Source organism: Jaculus jaculus, chromosome 19 (genome assembly GCF_020740685.1).
Source record: "Jaculus jaculus isolate mJacJac1 chromosome 19, mJacJac1.mat.Y.cur, whole genome shotgun sequence".
NCBI classification, from domain to species: domain Eukaryota; kingdom Metazoa; phylum Chordata; class Mammalia; order Rodentia; family Dipodidae; genus Jaculus; species Jaculus jaculus.
This window is the reverse complement of record NC_059120.1, coordinates 15,701,893-15,723,795: the sequence shown is the minus strand read 5'-3', so window position 1 is coordinate 15,723,795 and position 21,903 is coordinate 15,701,893. Positions and strand designations below refer to the sequence as shown.

General features: G+C 43.8%; 1 protein-coding gene across 2 annotated transcripts in view; it reads right to left on the bottom strand.

Annotated features, from left to right (window-relative positions):
• Positions 1-21,903, bottom strand: part of Hs2st1 (heparan sulfate 2-O-sulfotransferase 1) — a 150,943-nt gene that overhangs the window by 6,988 nt on the left and 122,052 nt on the right. For both annotated transcript variants that reach the window (XM_045138371.1, XM_004653663.2), the window contains exons 3-5: positions 16,868-16,953; positions 8,706-8,844; positions 806-903 (exon numbers count right to left, since the gene is read on the bottom strand). In XM_045138371.1, the coding sequence (XP_044994306.1) occupies positions 806-903; positions 8,706-8,844; positions 16,868-16,953 (323 nt within the window). The remainder of the gene's footprint in view (positions 1-805; positions 904-8,705; positions 8,845-16,867; positions 16,954-21,903) is intronic.

Genomic DNA, 21,903 nt, shown 5'->3' with positions numbered 1-21,903 from the left:
ATTTTACAGCCCATTTCCATTAGCACTAAACCACACTTATAACCTTAGTTCCTCTGACAATCAGTAAATTCAACAATAAAAGCAGGCAAATGAGTTGCTCACTAAGTTTTCCTTAATCTACCCTCCCTGAATGGCTACAAAAGAAAGCTTAGGACAAAATAAGGTTTATAAAATGATCTCCGGTCTCTCATTAAGCGGTCTGCTGGGATGCAGCAAAACAACAAAACAAAAGCAAAATCACAACACCAGCATCTACCGGGCGTGGTGGAGCACGCTTTTAATTCCAGCACGTGGAGGGCAGAGGTTGGAGGACTGCTGGGAGTTCGAGGCCAGTCTGGGACTACAGAGTGAGACCCTGCCTCAAAATAAGAAAACAAGGGCTAGGGAGATGGCTTAGTGGTTAAGCGCTTGCCTATGAAGCCTAAGGACCCCAGTTCGAGGCTCGATTCCCCAGGACCCACGTTAGCCAGATGCACAAGGGGGCGCACGCGTCTGGAGTTCGTTTGCAGAGGCTGGAGGCCCTGGCGCGCCCATTCTCTCTCTCTCTCTACCTCTGCCTCTTTCTCTCTCTGTCTGTCACTGTCAAATAAATAAAGAAAAAAATTTAAAAAAAAATAAGAAAAAGAGAAAGAAAAAGACCACGAGGACTCGACGTGAGGAATCTTCTCAGGGCACTGAAAGTCAACACGGAAGTCGACGCTAGGTGACTAGGGCAGGTTCAGCCTGGGCGTCCTCCCCTCCCGCACGCCCGCGTCGGCGACGCAGCGCAGGGAGAGCAGCGGGGTAAGTCAGCTCATCTTCTTACCAGCATTCCGAGCTGTGGCCACAGAAGAATGGGATTTGAAGCCACAGCTTCTCTGGAGCACAGTCTGAGCCGCCCTCGGCCACACATTCATCGAAGGTCTGCAACAAAGAGAGGGCACTGTAAGCCATCAGCCTGTCCCACGTAACAAACACGTGTGCAAGCACATGCGTGACAGGGCCAGAAGGCCACCTCGGGTGTTGTTCTTACGCTTACTTTTCACCTCCTTTGGAGACAGCGACTCTCAGAGGTTTGGCTCTCACCAATGCCCCTGGGATCTTCCTGTCTGTGTCCCGGTGCTGGGATTCCAGGCACGTGTCAACACACCTGGCGTTGTTACAGGGTTCTGGGGAATGAACTCAGACCTTCCTGCTCACGGAGCAAGCCCTTTACCAACCGAGCTGCCACACAGCCTGTGCCACCTTCCCACGTGGCAGGGCACGTTATTAAACAAATTGTACAAACAGGTAAAAAAGCGAAAGGGGCAGGCAGGTTACTAAGGATTTCTGGGGAAATGGAGGAAAGGTAAACGTGGACTTTTCTCACAACTCTGTTTTCTGCTTCCATGGGTACAAGCACTCTCTGCGGGAGCGCGGCAGACCTGAGCCTGGATCCCCGGCGCGGGAGCGGCAGGCACGGCGGGAGGAGGAGACGGGAGCTCGCCTGGAGCCTGGGGGCCAGCTCCCCCGGCGAAGGAAGCAGTGGACAGGAGATCCTGCCTCCCAGGGAAGTGATGGCGAGGACCAGCACCCAAGGGGACCCTGGCCTCCACAACGCGCCATGGCTTGCACGTGCACACTCACAGACAACACAGGCCGGCGTGGTAGCACACACCTATAATCCCAGCACTGGGAAGGCAGAGGTAGGAGGACTGCCATGAGTTTGCTATCACCCTGAGATAAAATCGTGAATTCCAGGTCAGCCTGGGCTAGAGTGAGACCCTACCTCAAAAAACAAAACAAAAAAAATCTTTACTATAGGAAAGAAAACTCCCTCAGATCATTTGTTTTCTGACATATGTGCTGTGCTGGCTTATGTTAAATGTGTTTATGTATATTTTACCATTGAAGGAAATTATCTATTTGAGATGAAATAACAACAGAAATACCAAAGAACAAACCTGGAGGTTGGTTTGTTGCCATGAGAAATCCACAACCTGCTTTCTGTAAAGAGGAGTATGAAAGAGTACAAGGAATATTAATGTTAAGCAAGTCTTAGGGACTCCAGGGCACACTTTTCTAATCCACACAATTGCAAACAACATTTAGAAGGCCTTTTTAACCAAAAGCTATGAGAGTAGGACCCCATATTTCTTAGGCCTGGCTACAGGTGATCAAAACAGGATGATTTTCTTTATTCTGACAAAATACAAGAGGTAACAGCAAACTGTAACTCCTAACTTATTTGCTCATTTCTTTTAGAGATGGCCTTTTCCATGATATAACATGAGGGTCTAACCTTTCCGTGAGCAATGAATCAGGACTGGTTTGTCACAACCATTCCATCCCCTCGATGCTACCGTGTCTTCTCTGTCTCTGCGCAGCTCTCCGGGAAGCACTTGGTCGCTCCTGCCACCACTATAGTCCTTTCCATTTCTCTCTTGGTTTGCTGTCTTTGACCGTTCTGTCACTACTTTCATCAAGGGCATAGCTTAGGCCTTCTCCTAAGTCATTAATTCATCTCAGTCATATTGTCCTAACCCACCTCCCTTCCTCAGCTCACTTACTAATGCTTCCTTGCCTTAAAGTATAATTTCTAGGCAAAAGACTTCCAAATGAGAATCTCAGGTCGCTTCCTACCTTATTAATATCTATGATTCATTTTTATTTGAATTCCCAGCGGACTTTGTATTCAATTATCTCTGGCAATAAGATTATAGTGCCCCTTGTAACTCAGACTCAAGGTTCCAAAGCCTTTCGGAATAATCTTTCCGTGTCCCGATCTCACACCTTTGAGACAATGTCTTTCCAGCCCACCTTCCCATTCTCACCCCCACCCGCACACGGAGCTCAGAGATCCCGCACCTGGATTCTCGAGCCGCTTCGTGGCGGGTTCCCTCTCTCCTAACCCACCCTCTACAGTTACGACATTAGTCCACACTGTCACTTATGACTGGGTCTTGGAAACCTCCAGCTGCTTCAACTACTTTAAAAATTCACCCTTGGGGCTTGAAAGATGACTCGGTGGCTAAAGGCGTTTGCTTGCAAAGCCTGAGGCCCTGGCTTGGTTCCCCAATACCCACGTATATCCAGGTGCACAAGTGGCCCATGCATCTGGAGTTCATTTGCAGTGGCCAGAGGGCTTGGGGCCTCCATATCCTCTCTCTTTCAAATAAATAAAAATGTTTTTCTTTTTTTCAATCCATGCTTGAGCCTGTCTCTGAGCAATGGTTCATCGCCTGTTCTTAATGTGCCATTTTCATCTCAAAGTGCAACTTCTAGGTTTACCAAATTAATCTGCTTTCTGGTTTCACAACCATGTTATGTAAAACCCCCAAATCTCTAACTTTGTGACCATTTTCTTCCTCTGAAAGACTGATTCACTCTACCCATCTAGGTTACAAGCAGACGAGCTTTCCAGTGACTACTGTAACCAAGTATCACTTATAATTAACTGATACAACTGAAGAAAAGGTACGCTTGTGTCTTTCAGCGCATGCAGTTCGGAGCTCGACAGCCATACAATTAATATCTATAAACTGCTATCGAAAGTCCACACATTGGGAACTTACAAGAGTATTCAAAACAGGGCCTGTGGAAACAAAGTAAAACTTCTTCATGAAGCATTTTGATAGTTTCTTTCTATGAGTTCCCAGATTCTCTCTCTATGCGTGCACTTTAAGTGAAAACGCTGTGGTCATTACATTTCAGCATTTCTCTGGATCGACTGAGCGAGATTCCCTATTCTAAGGGGTTTCATCACATGCCAACTTAGCTCAAAATAAGCAAGAAAAAAAACCCTGCACATCTAATCTCTACCGTGTCCCAATTTCCATGAAGTTATGGCTCAATGAGCCGGGTCATGATAGATGGGAGGTTTCTGACTCCAGGGCTGTCCGATGTTTAACAGGCCCTAGTTCACAGCTCGTTTTCCACAGCTCAGCAGAAGGACTCTGCTTCTTTTTGCCTCTATCTAGCTACAGTATGCGACAGAAGAGGAAGATACTGAAGTTGTTATGGATGAATTCACCATCTCTACCGTTACCTTGTGTGATGGAACATGTGATATTCAAAGGCATTAAAGGGAACGTTAAGTGTAAGAAGCTAGCAGATTAGGAGGCTGTAAAATTCAGTTTCCACAAATTACCATGTAGAAAAATTTGGGAATTAAAACTGAATTAAGATGAGTATGCATGCAGGAGGGCTATTTTAACTGAAATTCTCTAATTAGCAAACTCCTAGTTCCTTCCTGTGTTCTTGAGTATTTTAGTACTTCAAGCACAGAAAATTTAGAAACTCTTCAAATCTGTCTTTGAACAGTAGTCTTCGATCTGCTACCTCTGTTGGGCAGATTAACAGTTCCCTCTGGAATCAATTCTTCCTTTTCTCATAGGTCAGTTTAGCCTTGCTGGTGGTGAGTTGAGCTGGTCACATCAGATAGACTAGTGGCCTGGAGGCAGACGGGACGGGCGGCTTCTGGGTCACTTACTTAGATGGAAATGGCATGCCTTCTACTTTCTTCCTTCCCTGGCCTAGGAGCAGATGTGATAATGGCCTGGATGCAACAAAGCAAGTCTAACCTCCTAAAGAATGGAGTGAGAACACGGGAGGAGGAACAATGACCCCTGAGGAGGAACAATGACCCCTGAAGGAGACAGGCACAGAAGACCAGGGTCTAGACCTTGCCACACAAGGCGACGTATGCCTGAGCCCAGCATTTGGGAGGCTGAAGGCAAGAGGATCAGGAGCTCAAGGCCACCCTCGGGGCTATGTAGGGAGTTTCAAGCTAGCCTGGGCTACAATAGACCCTGCTTTAAAGCAAACCAATCAGGCCAGACCTCTCTAAGGCATCTACACGAGCAAAGCTCACCTAGACCATGAACACCCGAATAGCATCAGCCCTCATTTACCCACCAAATGTGGAAAGATGGTTTGGGTTTTGCCTTCTTCATGGATCTTTTTAATTTTTTGGGCAAGAATTTCATGCTTGTCAACTGAAGAGCCCAAATATGGCCAGTGGTGGGGAAGATGCTGGGGAAAACAGCATGAACAGTGACAGGACCTGTGAGCTATTAAGACGTGGATGCCTGTACAACTGCTCTAGGCTCAGCTTCTCTAAGGCAGTACTTGGTAAGTGAAAGAAACCAGCTCCTTCCCAGAGAAGAGAGGAGGACAACTCCCTGCCGTCGACACACGTCGGTCCCCTCAGCCCTTCACCAGGGATGAAGGTGGCTGTTCTGCTTCCCACTTCCCACAGAAACATCTGCTCACCACAGCTTCCTTGCTTATTTCCATTTGTCAGCACTTCAATAATATGGTCATGTTTCTGACACAGGATTTTCTATAAACAAAATATTTTCCTCCACGTAAAAGTTCATAAGGTATGACCAGACTTTTCATGTAAAAACTACCTATACTTGGAAAACAGGAATTGGACAGATTTATTCCAGTTACTGTCCATCCCACTGTTGCTTTGCATTGTACTCAATAAACTATTCTTCCAAAAGAAAATGAAACACTTTAAAAATCATGAAAAGTGGTCTTTAGAATATTTAGGTTGCGTTTAGATATTTAGCTCCTAAAGTTGAAGATTAACAAAACAAACATGGGGGCTGCAGAGATGGCTTAGTGGTTAAAGTGCTTGCCTGCGAAGCCTAAGGACCCAGGTTCGATTCCCCAGAACCCACATAAACCAGACGCACATGGTAGTGCATGCCTCTGGAATTCGTTTGCAGTGGCTAGAGGCCCTGGTGCACCCATTCTCTCTTTCAATAAATAAAAATATATAAAATATTTAAAAAAATAAAAAGTAGGTGGATGGATGGAAGCATGACACCCAAGACTGTCCTCTGGCCTACACAAGAGCACACACAACATACACGGACACCCCCACCAACACACATTACACACACTTACACACACACACAAAAACACAATTTGATATTCCATAGATGGCAATTAGACTTGCAGTCAAACCACTTTCTGAAATGATCTTTCTTCACAAGACTGTGAAGCCAGAAGTGGGCTCCCTTGTTTTTCTGCTTGACTAAACTCTGATCTACAGCTACAGCCTCTTTCTGCTCCTGCCACACAGAGGTGTTTCCTGTGATCTCTGAACACCACCCTGAGATTGTGTCAAGTTCTGGCCCTGGTTTCTTTCCAATCTAGGCACATGGAGATGGCTGTCCAAGAGAACCATTTCTCATGATGCTGGCTGCTTTCAAAGGCAAATTCAGTCTTAGGAGTCGCTTTACTTCTCAGCCCCAACACTTCACTTCTTATTCACTGACTCTTTGGATTCCACTTGAACTCCTCAAGCACCTAAGGGTCTCCCAGGGACAATCTAAGGGACGGTCTGCAATTCTCACGTCACTTACCTCTAGGTTTTGTGTTTTGTTTATTGTGGGGATAGGGTCTCCCTCCAGCCCAACTGACCTGGAACTCACAGCAAGCCTTCTACATAGTCTCCCAAGGACCATGATTAAAGGCATGTATGGGGACTGGAGAGCGGTTAAGGGGCGCTTGCTTGCAAAACCCAGCAACCCAGGTTCAATTCCCCAGCACTCACATAAATCCAGATGCACAAAGTGGTGCATGCATGTGGAGTTTGTTTGCAGTGGTAGGAGGCCCTGGCACACCCATACTCACTCTCTTTCTGTCTTCCTGTCAAATAAATAAGAAAGAGGTGGGAGGGGGAAGAACGGGCTTCACCAGGACCTTCAGCTGGTACAAACAAAATCCAGACACATACACCACCTGTGTGTCTGGCTTATGTGGGTCCTGGGGAATCAAACCTGGGTCCTTTGGCTTTGTAGGCAAGTGCCTTAACTACTGAGCCATCTCTCCAGCCCCACCTTTGGATTTTTACTTAGAACATATAGACATCTACTTTTCCTAGAAGTACAACCCTCTTGGTGTCCTTCTTATAAAATTTTTTTTTAAAAATTAGTAATCTATTACGGAAATGCAAAACTGAAATCACATGGGTTGTGGGAATTACAGGTGCCTAATATTTGGAAGCCACAGGAGGGCTTTTCTGAAAGAACAGCTGAGAGATTCTACAGCTATTGCAATTTGAGTGTTTGGTACATTTTCTTAACATAAACTGTGCCTGTCACCTCAAAGAAAGCGACAGACAGTGTTGACTAGCTCAGTGGCTCTCAACTGGGAGAGCTTGGATCCCAGACGGCACTGGCGACATTTGAGAAGCTTTTGATTATCACTGAGATGTGGAGGATGCTACCAAAAAGAGGCTTCCCTCTCTAGGCCAATAATCTCTCTAAACATCCTTCAATATCTAGCCCAAACAGTAAAGTAACTTGATGACACAAACTGAGACTGGTGTTCAGAGATCACAGGAAACACCGCTCGCTACCCGGGGGCGCAGAATGAGACTGCAGGCGAGGACCAGTTTATGTTCGCTGGTGATAAAAAGTTAAAGTTAGGCAAGAAATCCAATTTTGGAAAACTAGTGTTTGCCATAGTAAGTTCAACTGTTCCCCAGGACCAGGAGATATTTCTAATGAGATCCCTAGTGCTATTAATGAGTGTGAATTTTTCATAACTTGTAATAAAAATGTGTTAATCCCTGGAAGTTCTACATAACACAGTGAACCAATACGTTCCAAATGACCAGTATGTTTCAAAATTATTCTTGGCTGAAAGATCAATTCCAAGTGTAAAATAACATGCATCAGTGGGTTATAATGTGTCAGAGAAGAAACGATTCTCTGCTATGGTTTAATATTCCACCCTGCAACTAAGGAACGACTTGTCAAGTTTCCATGTAGCATTAAAGAACAGCCTCCATTTTGGGGCAAGGTGGTGACCATTCTCTCTTTTCTAGTTATACTCCTGCTCAAAGCTGGATTCCCCACACAGATTTTTAAGTAAAAGAATGTAAGTGAACAGACTGAATTAAAAAAAAAAAAAAAAAATATATATATATATATATATATATATATGAAAATCAGGCTTACCCTATTAAGAAAGATACAAAAAGATTTTTCCAAAATAGAAAAATATACCTGTAAAACATTTATTTATGTATGCACGTGTGCAAGCGTGTGTGTGTGTGTGTGTGTGTGTGTGTGTGTGGAGTGCTCCCGTCACACCATATGCCTGCACTACTCTATGTCTGGCTTTACGTGAGTGCTGAGGAATCAGCACGGGCCAGCAGGCTTTGAAAGCACGTTAACAGTGAGCCATCTCCCCAGCCCCAATGTCACTCTTTTTCCTTTCTGAAGCAGGAAGGCCCACTCTGAATGTGGGAGGCACTGCCCAGTGGGCTGGGGTCCTGGGCTGCTGACCAAGGGGAAGGCAGGGGAGCACAGCGTCCACTCTCTCCACTTCCTGACTGTGGGTGGGTAGTGACCAGCACCTCACACTCCCATTGCCACATCCCCCCTGACATGCTGGACTGTCCACTCGAACTGGGAGCCAGAATCAATCCTACGTCCTTCAGTTACACTGTCAGGTATTGTCACAGGAAAGAGTCCAGTAGGGCATGAGTAAAACAATCCTGGGATAGAAGAAAAGGAACTTTCACAAGTCACAAAGATGATATATCTTACAAGAGATCAAGTATACTGGTAGTTTCACACTGGCCTCCATATGTCTTGGGCTACTTTCTAAAATGTCCACAAGAAGCAAGCAGAACACTTTATAATAAGTAACCACATTCAAAGGCATGCTGTTCATTGTTTTTAGTCAACAACATGAAAATCTTACATTTAAAATGTTACCTTTTTGTCTCCTTGTTTTCGTCTCCTTAATCCTGGTCTATAATCATCTCCAAATCTCAGAAAATAGTAATAGGAAACTAGCCTTTCAATAGGGTCCCTTATGACATTGATATAAATGGGTTTCTTCTTCACACCAAATCTGAAATAGCACAAAATTAGAATGGTGAAATCAACATTTTCATTCTGTTTAGATGTTTCCTAAAAATAGATGTAAAAGTCTGACGTACTAATCTTATATGGAAAGAAGGAAATGAAATGAATTAATTTAAATAAAATCAAGTATGTGAAGACTGGAAAAAATTTCATGTCTATGTCACAGTAAAACTAATAAGAAATGAGAATTTAAAAAATTATGAACATCACTCACCCCGGGAAGCAGAGGCCCCAGAGGGGGGAAGGGGCTGGGTCGCCTGTCCTCAAGGCGTGGCGCAGTGAGGCCCCAGAAGCATGCAGAGCCCAGAGGCCTGTGAGGTGACTTCTGTAGCCCCGGGACAGTTGGTACTCCTTGTGCAGCCCAGCCTCCAAGGGGCACTGAGACACTGACGGGCACCCTAACCCACCTCTGGGCAAACTGTACCACACCTACTTGGGAATTTGTGACAAGTCCAACCCTGCGCTGCCCTCCGAAGGCATCAAGCCTCTGCACCTCACCTGTGTGGGCCTACCACAGTGGCCGTCCCCAGGCAGGTGGAGGCACCTCATGCAGACAGCATGGAACCTGCCCAGCCTGTTTTAAGAAGGCAGCCCCCCAGCCGGCGGAACAGCCCCCCAGCCAGAGGACGCACACTGAGGCACAGACATCGCCACTGTGGATTACAGCCCCAACAGCCACATGGACTCCAAGTAAAACACTCATCCAGACCACAGCCAACACACTCACAGACTTGACACCTTGGGACATAACACCCAGAGAAGATTTTTATCTGCAAAACTGGTAGCAAAAAAACAATCTGACAGATACACCAGTAACAGTAGGGACCAGGAAGCTTGAACAAAACCATTGATGAAATGCTTAAGAATTCAGAATAAGCTGGGCATGGTGGTGCACGCCTTTATTCCTGGCACTTGGGAGGCAGAGGTAGGAGGATCAGCATGAGTTTGAGGCCACCCAAAGACTACACAGTGAATTCCAGGTCAGCCTGGAGTAGAGTGAAATGCTATCTCAAAAAAAAAAAAAAAAAAAAAAAAAAAAAAAAAAAAAAAAAAAATCAGACTAATGGGCTGGTAAGATTGCTTAGTGGTTAAAGCACTTGCCTGTGAAGCCTAAGGCCCCCAGGTTTCATTCCCCAGAACCCACAGAAGCCAGATGTCACAGTAGCGCAGGCATCTGGAGTTCATGTGCAGGGGCTAGAAGCCCTGGCACACCCATTCTCTCTCTGTCTCTAATAAGTAAGTAAAAGAAAATATATTAAAAAAGAATTCAAAATAAAAATAATAAAAAATTTTAAATAAGGAAATTTAATGAGATGGCAAGAGACCAAAACTAAACAATTCAATGAAACCAGGAAGAAAATTCATGATTCATGATCAGGTCAGTAAAGACCATAGAAGAACCAAACACAAGTCTTAGAAGTGAAGAACTCAGTAAGAGAAATGAAAACTACTACTGAGAGCTTTAACAGCCAACTGATCACACAGAAGACTTTTTCAACTTCAATATCTATGGCAGAGATAGACAAAGATAGATATAGATTAATAGAGATAATCAAGTCAGACAAAGATGAACAGAAAAAGGAAGACACAGAGAAAGGAGGAGGAGGAAGAGTTGGAAAAAAAAAAGGAAACAGAAAGTAGAGGAAGTGGAAGAAAAAAGCAGGAAGCAGAAAAGGAGGTGGCCTTTAAGACTTATAGGAATCACTGGGTATGGTGACACACGCCTTTAATCCCAGCACTATGGAGACAGAGGTAGGAGCATCACCATGAGTTCGAGGCCACCCTGAGACCACATAGTGAATTCCAGGTCAGCCTGGGCTAGAGTGAGACCCTACCTTGAAAAACCAAGGAGGAAAACAAAAGACTTAAAAGAATCCACTCAAGATTCTTTGCATTTTGGGTGTTCCAAAAGAAGAAAAGGGAATGGCTTAGAAAACCTATTCTATGAAATAACACCCAAAACATTGTAAACCTTGGGAAAGAAACAGACATGCAATCTCAGGCAGCTCAAAGAACCCGTAACAGACCCTCTCTGGACATGCTACCATCACCCTGAGGGGAGCGCAATGCAAACAGGCCTAGCAAGAGAGGCTCAACAGAAATCCTACAGGCCAGGAGACGGAGGGAGGGAAGAATCAGTAAAAGTCTCCAAGAGAAACAAAACCTTTTGGGAATGAATCACCACCAGATAAGAAATGCTTATGTGAGTCCCACACCAGAAGTACAAGGACAACATTTTCATGGAAATTGAAGAACCTATAAAACTCACTAGCACAGCAAACACACGAGATGAGATGAGAAGTCTACTGTAGATTGCCCACACTACTATGCACTTTTCATAATATTCTTCCAACCCAGAAACATGAGGTCTTTTCCCTCCCTCCCACCCTCCCTCTTTCTTTTCATTCTTTAATAATATTCTTCCGGGGCTGGAGAGATGGCTTAGTGGTTAAACACTTGCCTGTGAAGCCAAAGGACCCCGGTTCAAGGCTCCATTCTCCAGGAGCCACGTTAGCCAGATGCACAAGGGGGCGCATACGTCTGGAGTTCGTTTGCAGGTGCTAGAGGCCCTGGCGCACCCATTCTCTCTCTCTCTCTCTCTCTCTCTCTCTCTCTCTCTCTCTCTCTCTCTCTCTCCCTCTCCCTCTCCCTCTCCCTCCCTCCCTCTCTCCCTCTTTCTCTATCACTCTCAAATAAATAAATAAATTTAAAAATAATAATAATATTCTTCCACTCCAGAAACATGAGATCTCTCTTGTTCTCCTTTCTTTCCCTTCCTCCTTTTTTTTAAAAAATCATTTTATTTATATTTATTTATTTGAGAGAAAGAGAAACAAGCAGAGAAAGAGAGAGAATGGATGCACCAGGGCCTCCAGCCACCACAAACTCCAGACGCATTCACCATCTTGTCCATCTGGCTTACATGGGCCCTGGGGAATTGAACCTGGGTCCGTTGGCATTGATGGCAAGTGCCTGAATCAGCAAACCATTTCTCCAGCCCCCTTCCTCCTTTTCTTTTTGTTCCCTTTGATTTCTTTCATCAGTATCTTAGAATTTTTGTTATGAAGGTCTTTTTTTTTCAGTTGTATAGTCTTAGTAGTTAAGCAGGATGGCAGAAGCCTGTGAGCCCAGCACTCAGGGGTCTGAGCTAGGAGGATGGAGAGCACAAGGCTAACCTGGACTACACAGCAAGATTCTGAGAATTCTTGTTAAAATTATTTTTTATAGTTTTTATGAACATGATTTCTTTTCAGTAATTTTACTACTGGTGAATAAAAAACACATGATTTTTTTTTTTTTTTTTTTTTTTGGTTTTTCGAGGTAGGGTCTCACTCTGGTCCAGGCTGACCTGGAATTAATTCTGTCATCTCAGGGTGGCCTTGAACTCATGGCAATCCTCCTACCTCTGCCTCCCAAGTGCTGGGATTAAAGGAGTGCGCCACCACGCCCGGCAAAACACATGATTTTTGTGCATTGATTTTGTATCATACAACCTTACTTGTTTTTTATTTTTGTTACAATCTTTTTATTTTCCCCCCTCGAGGTATGGTCTCGCTCTAGTGCAGGCTGACCTGGACTTCACTATGGAGTCTCAGGGTAGCCTCAAACTCATGGTGAGCCTCCTACCTCTGCCTCCCGAGTGCTGGGATCACAGGAGTATGCCACCATGCCTGGCTTTTGCTGCAATTTAAAATTTTACTATAGGTAGAATCAGGTCATCTTAAAAGAGATATCATTTTATCTCCTTTTCTGTTTAGATTTCTTTTCTTTCTCTTGCTTTATGGAAGCTATGGCTATGACTTTCAAACTTAATAGAAGTGGTAGAGGGGACACTTTTGTTCCCAATTTCAGCTGCTCATGACGGGGTTGGCTAGGGTTTGTCACACATGGCTTCTATTGTTCTGAGGAATATTCCCACTCTTCATAATTTGCTGAGGGTTTTTATCTTGAAGGGATGTTGAATTTCATCATAATTCTTTCTTTATTCTTCATTTAAGTTAATAAGTTTTTTCTTCTTTCTTTCATAAACTTTCTTACAGATCTGGTCTGTCTTCATTCTCATTTGCCTCATCCCTCCCTCCATCCTTTTCATTTGAAACAGGCCGTGGCCCTGTGGCCCATGCTGGAGATCGCCATGCTCCTGCCTCATGCTGCGGTTACTTTCAGGCCTCTCTCCTTTTAATCTACCCTCCATAGCAATTCTCAGCATACTCCTAACAGGACATTGGCTGGACCACTTGCTCCCCGGGAATCTGGAATGAGCTTCACTGACTAGCTAATGCAGCAGGTAAACTCCTGGGGCCGGGAGTAGCCCAGTCCAGGAAGGGCACCGGCCAGGTGTGCACAAAGTCCTAGGACAGACTCTGGTGTGTCCAAACAATACACACTGTCGATCCATCCAGGCTGCTTTGCCTGATTCTCTCCTTCTTGTCTGCCTTACGCCTTAAGCTCCAGCTTTCTCTTCAACTCTACCCAAAGATGAATCTTATAACAAAGGCGGCTCCTTCTACCTCTTCCCATATAGCACATTTCTTCCTCCTTACGTGATTTAGTTCCATTATTTCCTTAACTAGGCTGGACACTCTCATTTATTGTTATTACTTTTCTTTTTAATAATTCACTCAAAAACTTTTTTCCCGCATGTGTGGGCATGCCAAGTAGTACACTAGACATTAAGGGTGTAGCAGCGGCAGAAGGCAGATGAGGAGAGAAGGAAAGAATGAGATGAAAATGCGAGGAAAGGTGGAAGGAGAGAATGGACACTTCAAGGTTTTCCTGACCTCCAGGTGTGTGCTGTGGCATGAGTGTGCATACACACACACACACACACACACACACACACACACACACATGGAGAGACAAGGAGAGAACAGTAACTCAGCACTTATGTGAAAATAGAAGAACCAGTTGATATGCTTAAAAAAAAAATATCAAAAAATAGGATTAAGATAAAAAGTAGTATGGGCTGGAGAGATGGCTTAGCGGTTAGGCGCTTGCCTGTGAAGCCTAAGGACCCCGGTTCGAGGCTCGATTCCCGGGGACCCAGGTTAGCCAGATGCACAAGGGGGCGCACACATCTGGAATTCGTCTGCAGTGGCTAGAAGCCCTGGCGCGCCCATTCTCTCTCCCTCTCTCTCTCTCTCTCTCTCTCTCTCTCTCTCTCTCTCTCTCTCTCTCTCTCTCTCTGCCTGTCGCTCTCAAATAAATAAATAAAAATAAGCCAAAAAAAAATTTTTTTTAAAAAGGAGTAAGACAGGACAGGAATTACAGGTATATACTACTATGCCTAGTTCAAAAAAAATGGTTTTATTGGAAACCCATGTTTTTGGTTTAGAAGTTAATTGATACTACACTATGATTTAAAATCCAAGAGAGTATTTGCCTTTGACGACAGATTATTATGAGCAAGTCAGCTTTAAAAACAAGGGACATTATCTGTTTCCCTCCATTTGCAGCCTACTATTCAAACTAATTTGTGGAATTAAAATGAGAATAATACAGTTCAATAACTTTTATTTATACCTATTGTCATGAACCCCTGTCGAAGTCCTTTATCTGTTTGTCTAATGGAAAGAGGCATGTGGGATTTATACAGATTCACTTGTGCTGAATTGCAGAATTTTGTATAAATTTTCTGCAATAAAGGCTAGCAGAAACCAAAAAAAAAAAAAAGTGGTTTTAGCTGGGCATGGTGGCGCACACCTTTAATTTAATCCCAGCACTTGGGAGGAAGAGGTAGGAGGATCGCTGTGAGTTTGAGGCCACCCTGAGATTACATAGTGAATTCCCGGTCAACCTGAGCTAGAGTGAGACCCTACCTCAAAAAAAAAATTTTTTTAAATGTTTTTAAGAATAAATGCTTAAAATCTGGTAATGGATCTTTCCCCTTCTTTACTTAATTGTGGAGTCCCTGGCTAGCATGTTAAAGGATATTGAAAAGGATATTTGTTATACCTATAATAGTCCTTAACTATACACATTAAAATTTATCAAATTTATTTTTGTTTAGGTATTTGTTTAAAAATTTGTGAAAAGTCTAATAATTTTTTACAATGTATTTCTTACTTTCAATAACATGAACCCACTAGGAAAGTATTCAAACTAACATTCGTGTCAGTACTTAATAAGATTATTCTTTAAAAGCTTTATACTTTTCAAGAGCCTCAGCTAATATCAGTGCTTTGTTCTAAGTACAAGACTTTGCCAAAAGCAAAAGCAACGTTATATAAGTTTAATAATGAAAATCTAAAGTACTGAAATCAAGCTGTGTATAGAAAAAAATAAATCATTTAGGTGAAAGGGTAACAAACATTCAATTCAAGGATAATGCAGCCCTGAGGGGAAATATGCATATGAATGAAGTTTATAAAATTGGTTCAATGCCTCTGCAAGGAAAAAATAATTAGTTTATTTTAAAGCTGCCTATAAAATGTTTTCAATATTGCAATATGAATTATTTATAGAAAAATGTACATTTAACTTTAAAGTTACGATTTCTGTGAAAGAGTTTGAGTACTGTGAGAGGAATTAGAAATAGGAATATATCCTTTTATGTATGTAATATTTGGGCAATTCTTTTTTTACTTATATAATTTCCAAAAATGTGGATTTCTTATGCATCTGGATCATTAAAGTATCATTCTACTCCTTTTTTTTTTCCAAGGTAGGGTTTCACTCTAGTTTAGGCTGACCTGGAATTCACTATGTATTCTCAGGGTGGCCTCGAACTTATGGCGATCCTCCTACCTCTGCCTCCCAAGTGCTGGGATTAAAGGCGTACGCCACCACGCCCAACTACTCTTTTTTATTTTCAAATTTAAGAAGTTAAATTAACCAGCATGATACCAGTGGCATATTAAACTTTATACAGAATGTCTCCAAAAGTTGTCAAGTAGATCAAGATATATTCCTTTGAATCATGACTAAAAAGTGAACACAGAGCTGGAGAGATTGTTCAGTATTTACAGTGCTTGCCTGAAATACCTAACAACCCAAGTTCAATTCCCCAGTACCCACGTAAAGCCAGACGCACAGAGTGGCACATGCATCTGGAGTTATTTGCAATGGCTAGAGGCCCTGGTACGCCCATACTCTCTTTCTCTCTTCTGAATGGTGGCACACGCTTGGGAGTACATAGTGAATTCCACATCAGCCTGGTCTATTGAGACCCTATCTTTAAAAAAAAAAAAAAAAAGGTGAATACATCTAAGTTTAAATAATAAAAGGGGCTTTTTGGGAGGCGTGTTTTTCAAGTTAATGTGTAGTATTTCTAGTGGAACATTTCGATTTGAGGTTTCACTACAAGTACTATGAAGGAAGCTCAGATGGAGCCAGACCAGCCAGTTTCCTGACCAGTACTTGACACAGCGAAGCCGCCCCCAGAGGGGACACACAGCGCTGGAATACTGTATGGAGACTTGCAGTGTTACAAACTTGTCATGAGAGAACTATGATAAAAACCCTTGACTTAAACAACCACATTCAAATTCAAACATGAAAGAAAACCATTCATTTTTCAAAAATGTCCATACCTATCTCTTATCATTTTAAATGTAAAACTTGAGCCCTCTTGGGGTAGTTTACTTCTGGTTGTGTAACAAATGTACACATAATAATGATAAACCACTCTGAAGAACATCACCTAAGCGTAACTTGAGTTCTGTAATTAGCATGAGAACTATCACTTTATGAACACTAGAGGGCAATAAAGTACTGGGAGGAATATTTAAAATTACAGAGCTAAGTATGGTAAAGGCTGCCCCTTCCTTTTTATTGAAAATCTAAGTCTTAACAATTTAATGAATTTATTCCCTTTGAGAAACACAACACATTCTTTAAGAATCTGTCCCTTTGAAGTCGGGTGTGGTGGTGCCTTTAAACCCAGCACTCCAGAGTCTCAGGCGACCCAGAGACGACACAGTGAATTCCAGGTGAGCCCGAGCTAGAGCAAGACCCTACCTTGGGGTTGGGCTGGGGGGAGGGAATCTGGCACTTTGCATATCACTTACTTTGTAAAATCCAAATAAGAAATGTGTCCATGGTAAAACCCTGGCTTCATCTCCTTCCAGGAAGTTATATTCTTTACAAAGCGCACCTAGAACGGGAGAAGACTCTGGTTACTGTCGAGAGCAAGGATTTGACAATGGCACATGCTCTGCAGTGGGGCCTTAGAACCAGCCACACCTTGATAACTACAGAGCTGGAAACCCAGGTCTGGGTGAAGGGAAGCCAGTGTCATCTGTAAGCACTGTTCCCACGAGCTGCTATTACCACACTCAAAACACAAGCAAGGACTCTTAAACCAAACTGCACAATGCATCTATCTGCCATGCTCTATGGGTACACTGACGTGGGGGGGGGGGGTTGTGTTTCGCCTCTGCCCGCACGCATACAAGCAAACCACACTTCAACACGGGGCATCTCTTCTGGACACCAGGCAGACAGACACAAGGAGACCGTGAGGCCCCTGAGCTACACTGCGCTGAAGACCAGAGGTAGCATCTATCCCTCCAGTACAAATTTAAATCTTTCATCTAAATTTTAAGACAGGTAGTGGGTGTTCGGCTGTACTGGACATGGGATTGTTGTCATTAACAGTCGTGAATGAGGATGGCTGCTTTCTAGATAAGACCTACTGGTTAGTGAAGTGACAGCGGATGCACCGTGTCAGACACTGTCACCTAGGGAGGGCAGAAGGCTCTACAGAATGTTTTTTAAAGGGGGAACAGTAATAACTAACACAGTAATAGAAATGCTAGCATGGAGCCACCTTTTTTGTGACTTGAGGTTCTCATGTTCTTTCTTATTCATTTCTCAAGGCTAGCACTAGGTAGAATGTACAAACAAAACTGGAAACAAAGAGAAACAGAAGATATTTGATAAATCCAAACCCTGAATCCTTAAAATACTTATCTGATGAACATGAAAAGTACTTGTAATAGCTAATTACTTCATAAACTTTTAGTTTTATCAAAATCAGTTACAAAATTTCTACCAAAAAATAAGAGAAATAAAAGGCAAGGAGATTAAGAAATTAGAGGTGCGGGCTGTAGAGATGGCTTAGTGGTTAAGTGCTTGCCTGTGAAGCCTAAGAACCCCGGTTTGAGGCTCGATTCCCCAGAACCCACATTAGCCAGATGTACAGGCACATGCATCTGGAGTTCGTTTGCAGTGGCTGGAGGCCCTGGCGTGCCCATTCTCTCTCTCTGCCTCTTTCTTTCTCTATCAGTCATTCTCAAATAAATAAAAATTTTAAACAATTAAAAAAAAAGAGGAAGAGAAAGGAAGGGAGGAGGGTACTTAATAGGTTGATATTGTATATATGTAAGTACAATGATTGTGATGGGGAGGTAATATGATGGAGAATGGAATTTCAAAGGAGAAAGTGGGGGGGGAGGGAGGGAGGGAATTACCATGGGATTTTTTTATTATTATCATGGAAAATGCTAATAAAAATTTTAAAAAAAGAAATTAGAGGTGGTAGCTAATGGGAGCTTGAGACATACTTAGCAACTCAGCTGTTTTTCAGAGGCCGTGCTAAGGTGCACAGGGTGGTTTATGAGGGAAATCAAAGATGATGCCAGGCTGGGTGTGGTGGCGCACACCTTTAATCTTGGGAGGCAGAGGTAGGAGGATCGCCCTGAGTTCGAGGCCACTCTGAGACTACATAGTGAATTACAGGTCAGCCTGGACTAGAGTGAAACCCTCCCTACCTTAAAAAACCAAAAACCAAAAATCAAAAAAAGAAAGATGATGCCAAGTTCCAGTGAGAAGGAATGGTGCAAAAAAGGGAAAATGTTGGGGAGGGCAAGAGTAATAAACACTGAGACTCACAGACATAGGAGCCAGATGTAGACTCCAAGTACCCCAACATTCCTACAGATGGTGCACATCAAACCAACGCAGCCTCGGAGGAGCGTGTTTCTCTGAACTCGGCCTCAGCTTAAGGCAGAGCCCACGAGGCTGGCGTTCTCAAACGAGGTTGTGCAGAAGTGAACCACATCTGGCACTGTGAAAATGTGGGTTCAGACGCTGTAGGTCTGGAGCAGAGCGTTGAGCACGGGACCCTCACACTCTTCCAATAAAAAAAAAAAATGAGCCGGGCGTGGTGGCGCACGCCGTCCATCCCAGCACTCGGGAGACAGCAGTAGGAGGATAGACGTGCGTTCGAGGCCACCCTGAGACTACATAGTGAATTTCAGGTCTGCCTGGGCTAGAGAGAGACCCTACCTCGAATAATAAAAACAATGAAATCCAATAGCTTTTCTGATAATTTCACATGCTCCTCTCCTACAACACAGAAAACGGAAGGAGGGCACAAGCAGAGTCCTGCCCATTCGATCCGCTTACCTCTCCAGTGACTCCCACATCTCAAGAAACAGTTTAGAAATGAGTGAAATAAGGAAAAAGTCTGTATTTCAGCTGAGTTCAGGAAAAGAGTTTATTGAAAGCAGAGGAGAGAAAAAAGGCACGCATAATCTACTTTGTGACCAATTCTAGACTTCCTTGTTTATACAGTTAGAATTTCATAGGTGGAAGGGACGAAGGGAACCCCATGGAGTTCATTTTATAGATGAACACTGAGAACCACATACCTGGGGCTACGATTTAGTTATCCTTCTGTGTCGCTAGTTAATTCCCTCCCTTCCTGCTTTCCTCCCTCCTTTTCCTGGTGCTACCCGGACTGAACCCAGGGGCCTGCACTTGACCAGCTGAGCCACGTCACCAGCCTCTTCACTGATCACAGTCCACCTTAAACAGAAAGACCAAGAAGGATTTGGAAGAAAAGAAACAAGATCAGGACTGTGATCAGGAGACTTGGGGGCTGGAGATGTAGCTCAATGATAGAGCACTGGACTAGCATTGCAAGGCCCTGGGTTAAATCCCTAGCACTGCAGAAACACAAGAAAAACCCTCTAAAACAAACAAACAAAATTAAGCTAGGACACTGTCAATTTGAGCTTTTGTCTACTGCTATGGTTCTCCTCCAGTCTCATCTTCAGTACTTGTCCACTGGATTGCTGGTGTGGCTCAGTGGTAGAGCGTCGGCCTAGCATGGGTAGAACCCTGAGTTTGATTCCTATCACTGCATAAAAATCGGAAACAAATAATGCTCTTCGTCCAAAGTCTCCCAGCCCTGTCACAGAACCCTTGCTTGCCTTCCTGCGGATGTACACATTGCCCCCATCCTAATGCAGCTTCTGATCCATTCTTAGCACTACCGTCTTCATGCCAGGCAGAATGTCAACCACGACCTTGACTGAGTCACTTGTTTTTTTTTTTTTTTTTACTGTCTTCAGGGACCATGGATTGCTGAACACTATGATTAAAACCAAGAGACCAAACATAAATATCTATGTATGAGACTGAGCTTCATTTTCTAAATTCACAGTATCTGAGGCAATGTCAGGTGGATTATTGTTGCTTGGAAATTTTCTAGACTCTACTATTGTTAAACTCTCCAAAATACATGAAATTTCTTACTTAAACAGAAAAAACTCATCCGAGATGGAGAGATTGTGCAGGGGTTAAGGAGAGACTATGTAGGGTTTAAGGCTCTTGCCTGCAAAGCCTAAGGACCCAAGTTTGATTCTCCAGTGGCACATGCATCTGCAGTTCATTGGCAATGGCTAGAGGCCCTAATGTGCCCATTCTCTCTCTGTCTCTCTCTGCTTGAAAATAAATAATTAAAAAAAAATCTAGTTATAGGCTGTGGAGATAGCTCATGGTTAAAGGTGCTTGCCTGCAAAAGCCTGTCAGCCAGGGTTGGCTTAGGTTCAATTCCTCAGTATCCACATAAAACCAGATGCACAGAGCGGCACAAACACCTGGAGTTTTGTTTGCAGTAGCAAGAGGTTCTAGTGCGCCCATATGGGCTCTCTGCACATCAATAAATAAATTAATTTTAAAACCTCCAACTAATCAAAGATCAAAGGCTATGAACTGTGTTAGTCAGCTTTGTCACTATAACAAATACCTGAGACAATCAACTAATTGAAGGAAAGTTTATCAAAGCACTAGGAGGAGATTGGCATCCGCAAACGATTGGCCCCACTGTTTTGGGCCTGGTGGGAGAGTGTGTGGCAGGGAAAACCCACTTCCTTTACCTCCAGGGAGCAAAGAAGAGGGAAAGGAAGGGGCAGGTTCCACAGTACTCACAGAGGACAACCCCTGATGACCCACAGACCCCTGAGGAGGCTCCACTTACTAAAGTGTCCCCCACCTCCCAGTGCCTGGGGACCAAGCCTCTGCAGGTAAGCTTCTGGGGACATTCAGGCGTGAACCACAGCTACTCGAGATGCATGCCGATGCACTTGTCCTTTCATCCTACGTGTAACCAAGGCGACATGTTGAAAGTCTCACGGCTGAAGGGAGGCTGGCTTATGAGTGCTGATAACTGCAGAGATGCCGAGCGAGGTCTACCTTCCCTTGACAGGAGAGGAAACAGTGGTAAACACACAACTGACGTGCATGAGGCTAATAATCTGGAAAATGCTTTGAGCCTTTACAGGAGGCATTTACACACCACTGGACTCCACAAAGCCTCGCCCTCCACAGAAAGAATAATAGCAGTTTTAAGATGTTTCCTTCTTAGGGAACCAGTGGAGTCTCTCTTCCTTGTAGCACTTTTAATGCTGTCCTGTCTCCACTCTTCCACCTCCATTTCCCCCTCTATCCATCATTCTACACCTCTGGCTGGTGTCTGCCAGGTCTTCTTCTGTTGCTCCTCCACACTGGACATTGTGCCAACACCTGCTACAAGGCCATGGAATTAGAGGAAACCAGCTCACCTTATGCATTCTTTCTTCCATGGGCTAGGGAAGGGCGAGGTGACAGGCCACAGGGAACAGAACCTCCCAGTACCAAAAGCACTGACAATGCAGGCTTAGGGAGAAGAAACAATTCAAAGGGAACTGTCAAGCTCTGATCAAAATAAACTATCAAGAAGGACGGTTCAGAAGCAGTAGTTAGAGCGCATGAAAACAGTGTTTTTATGGCTAGCCTGCAGCAGATGCTACACTGTGATTTTTGTCAGGTTTTACTC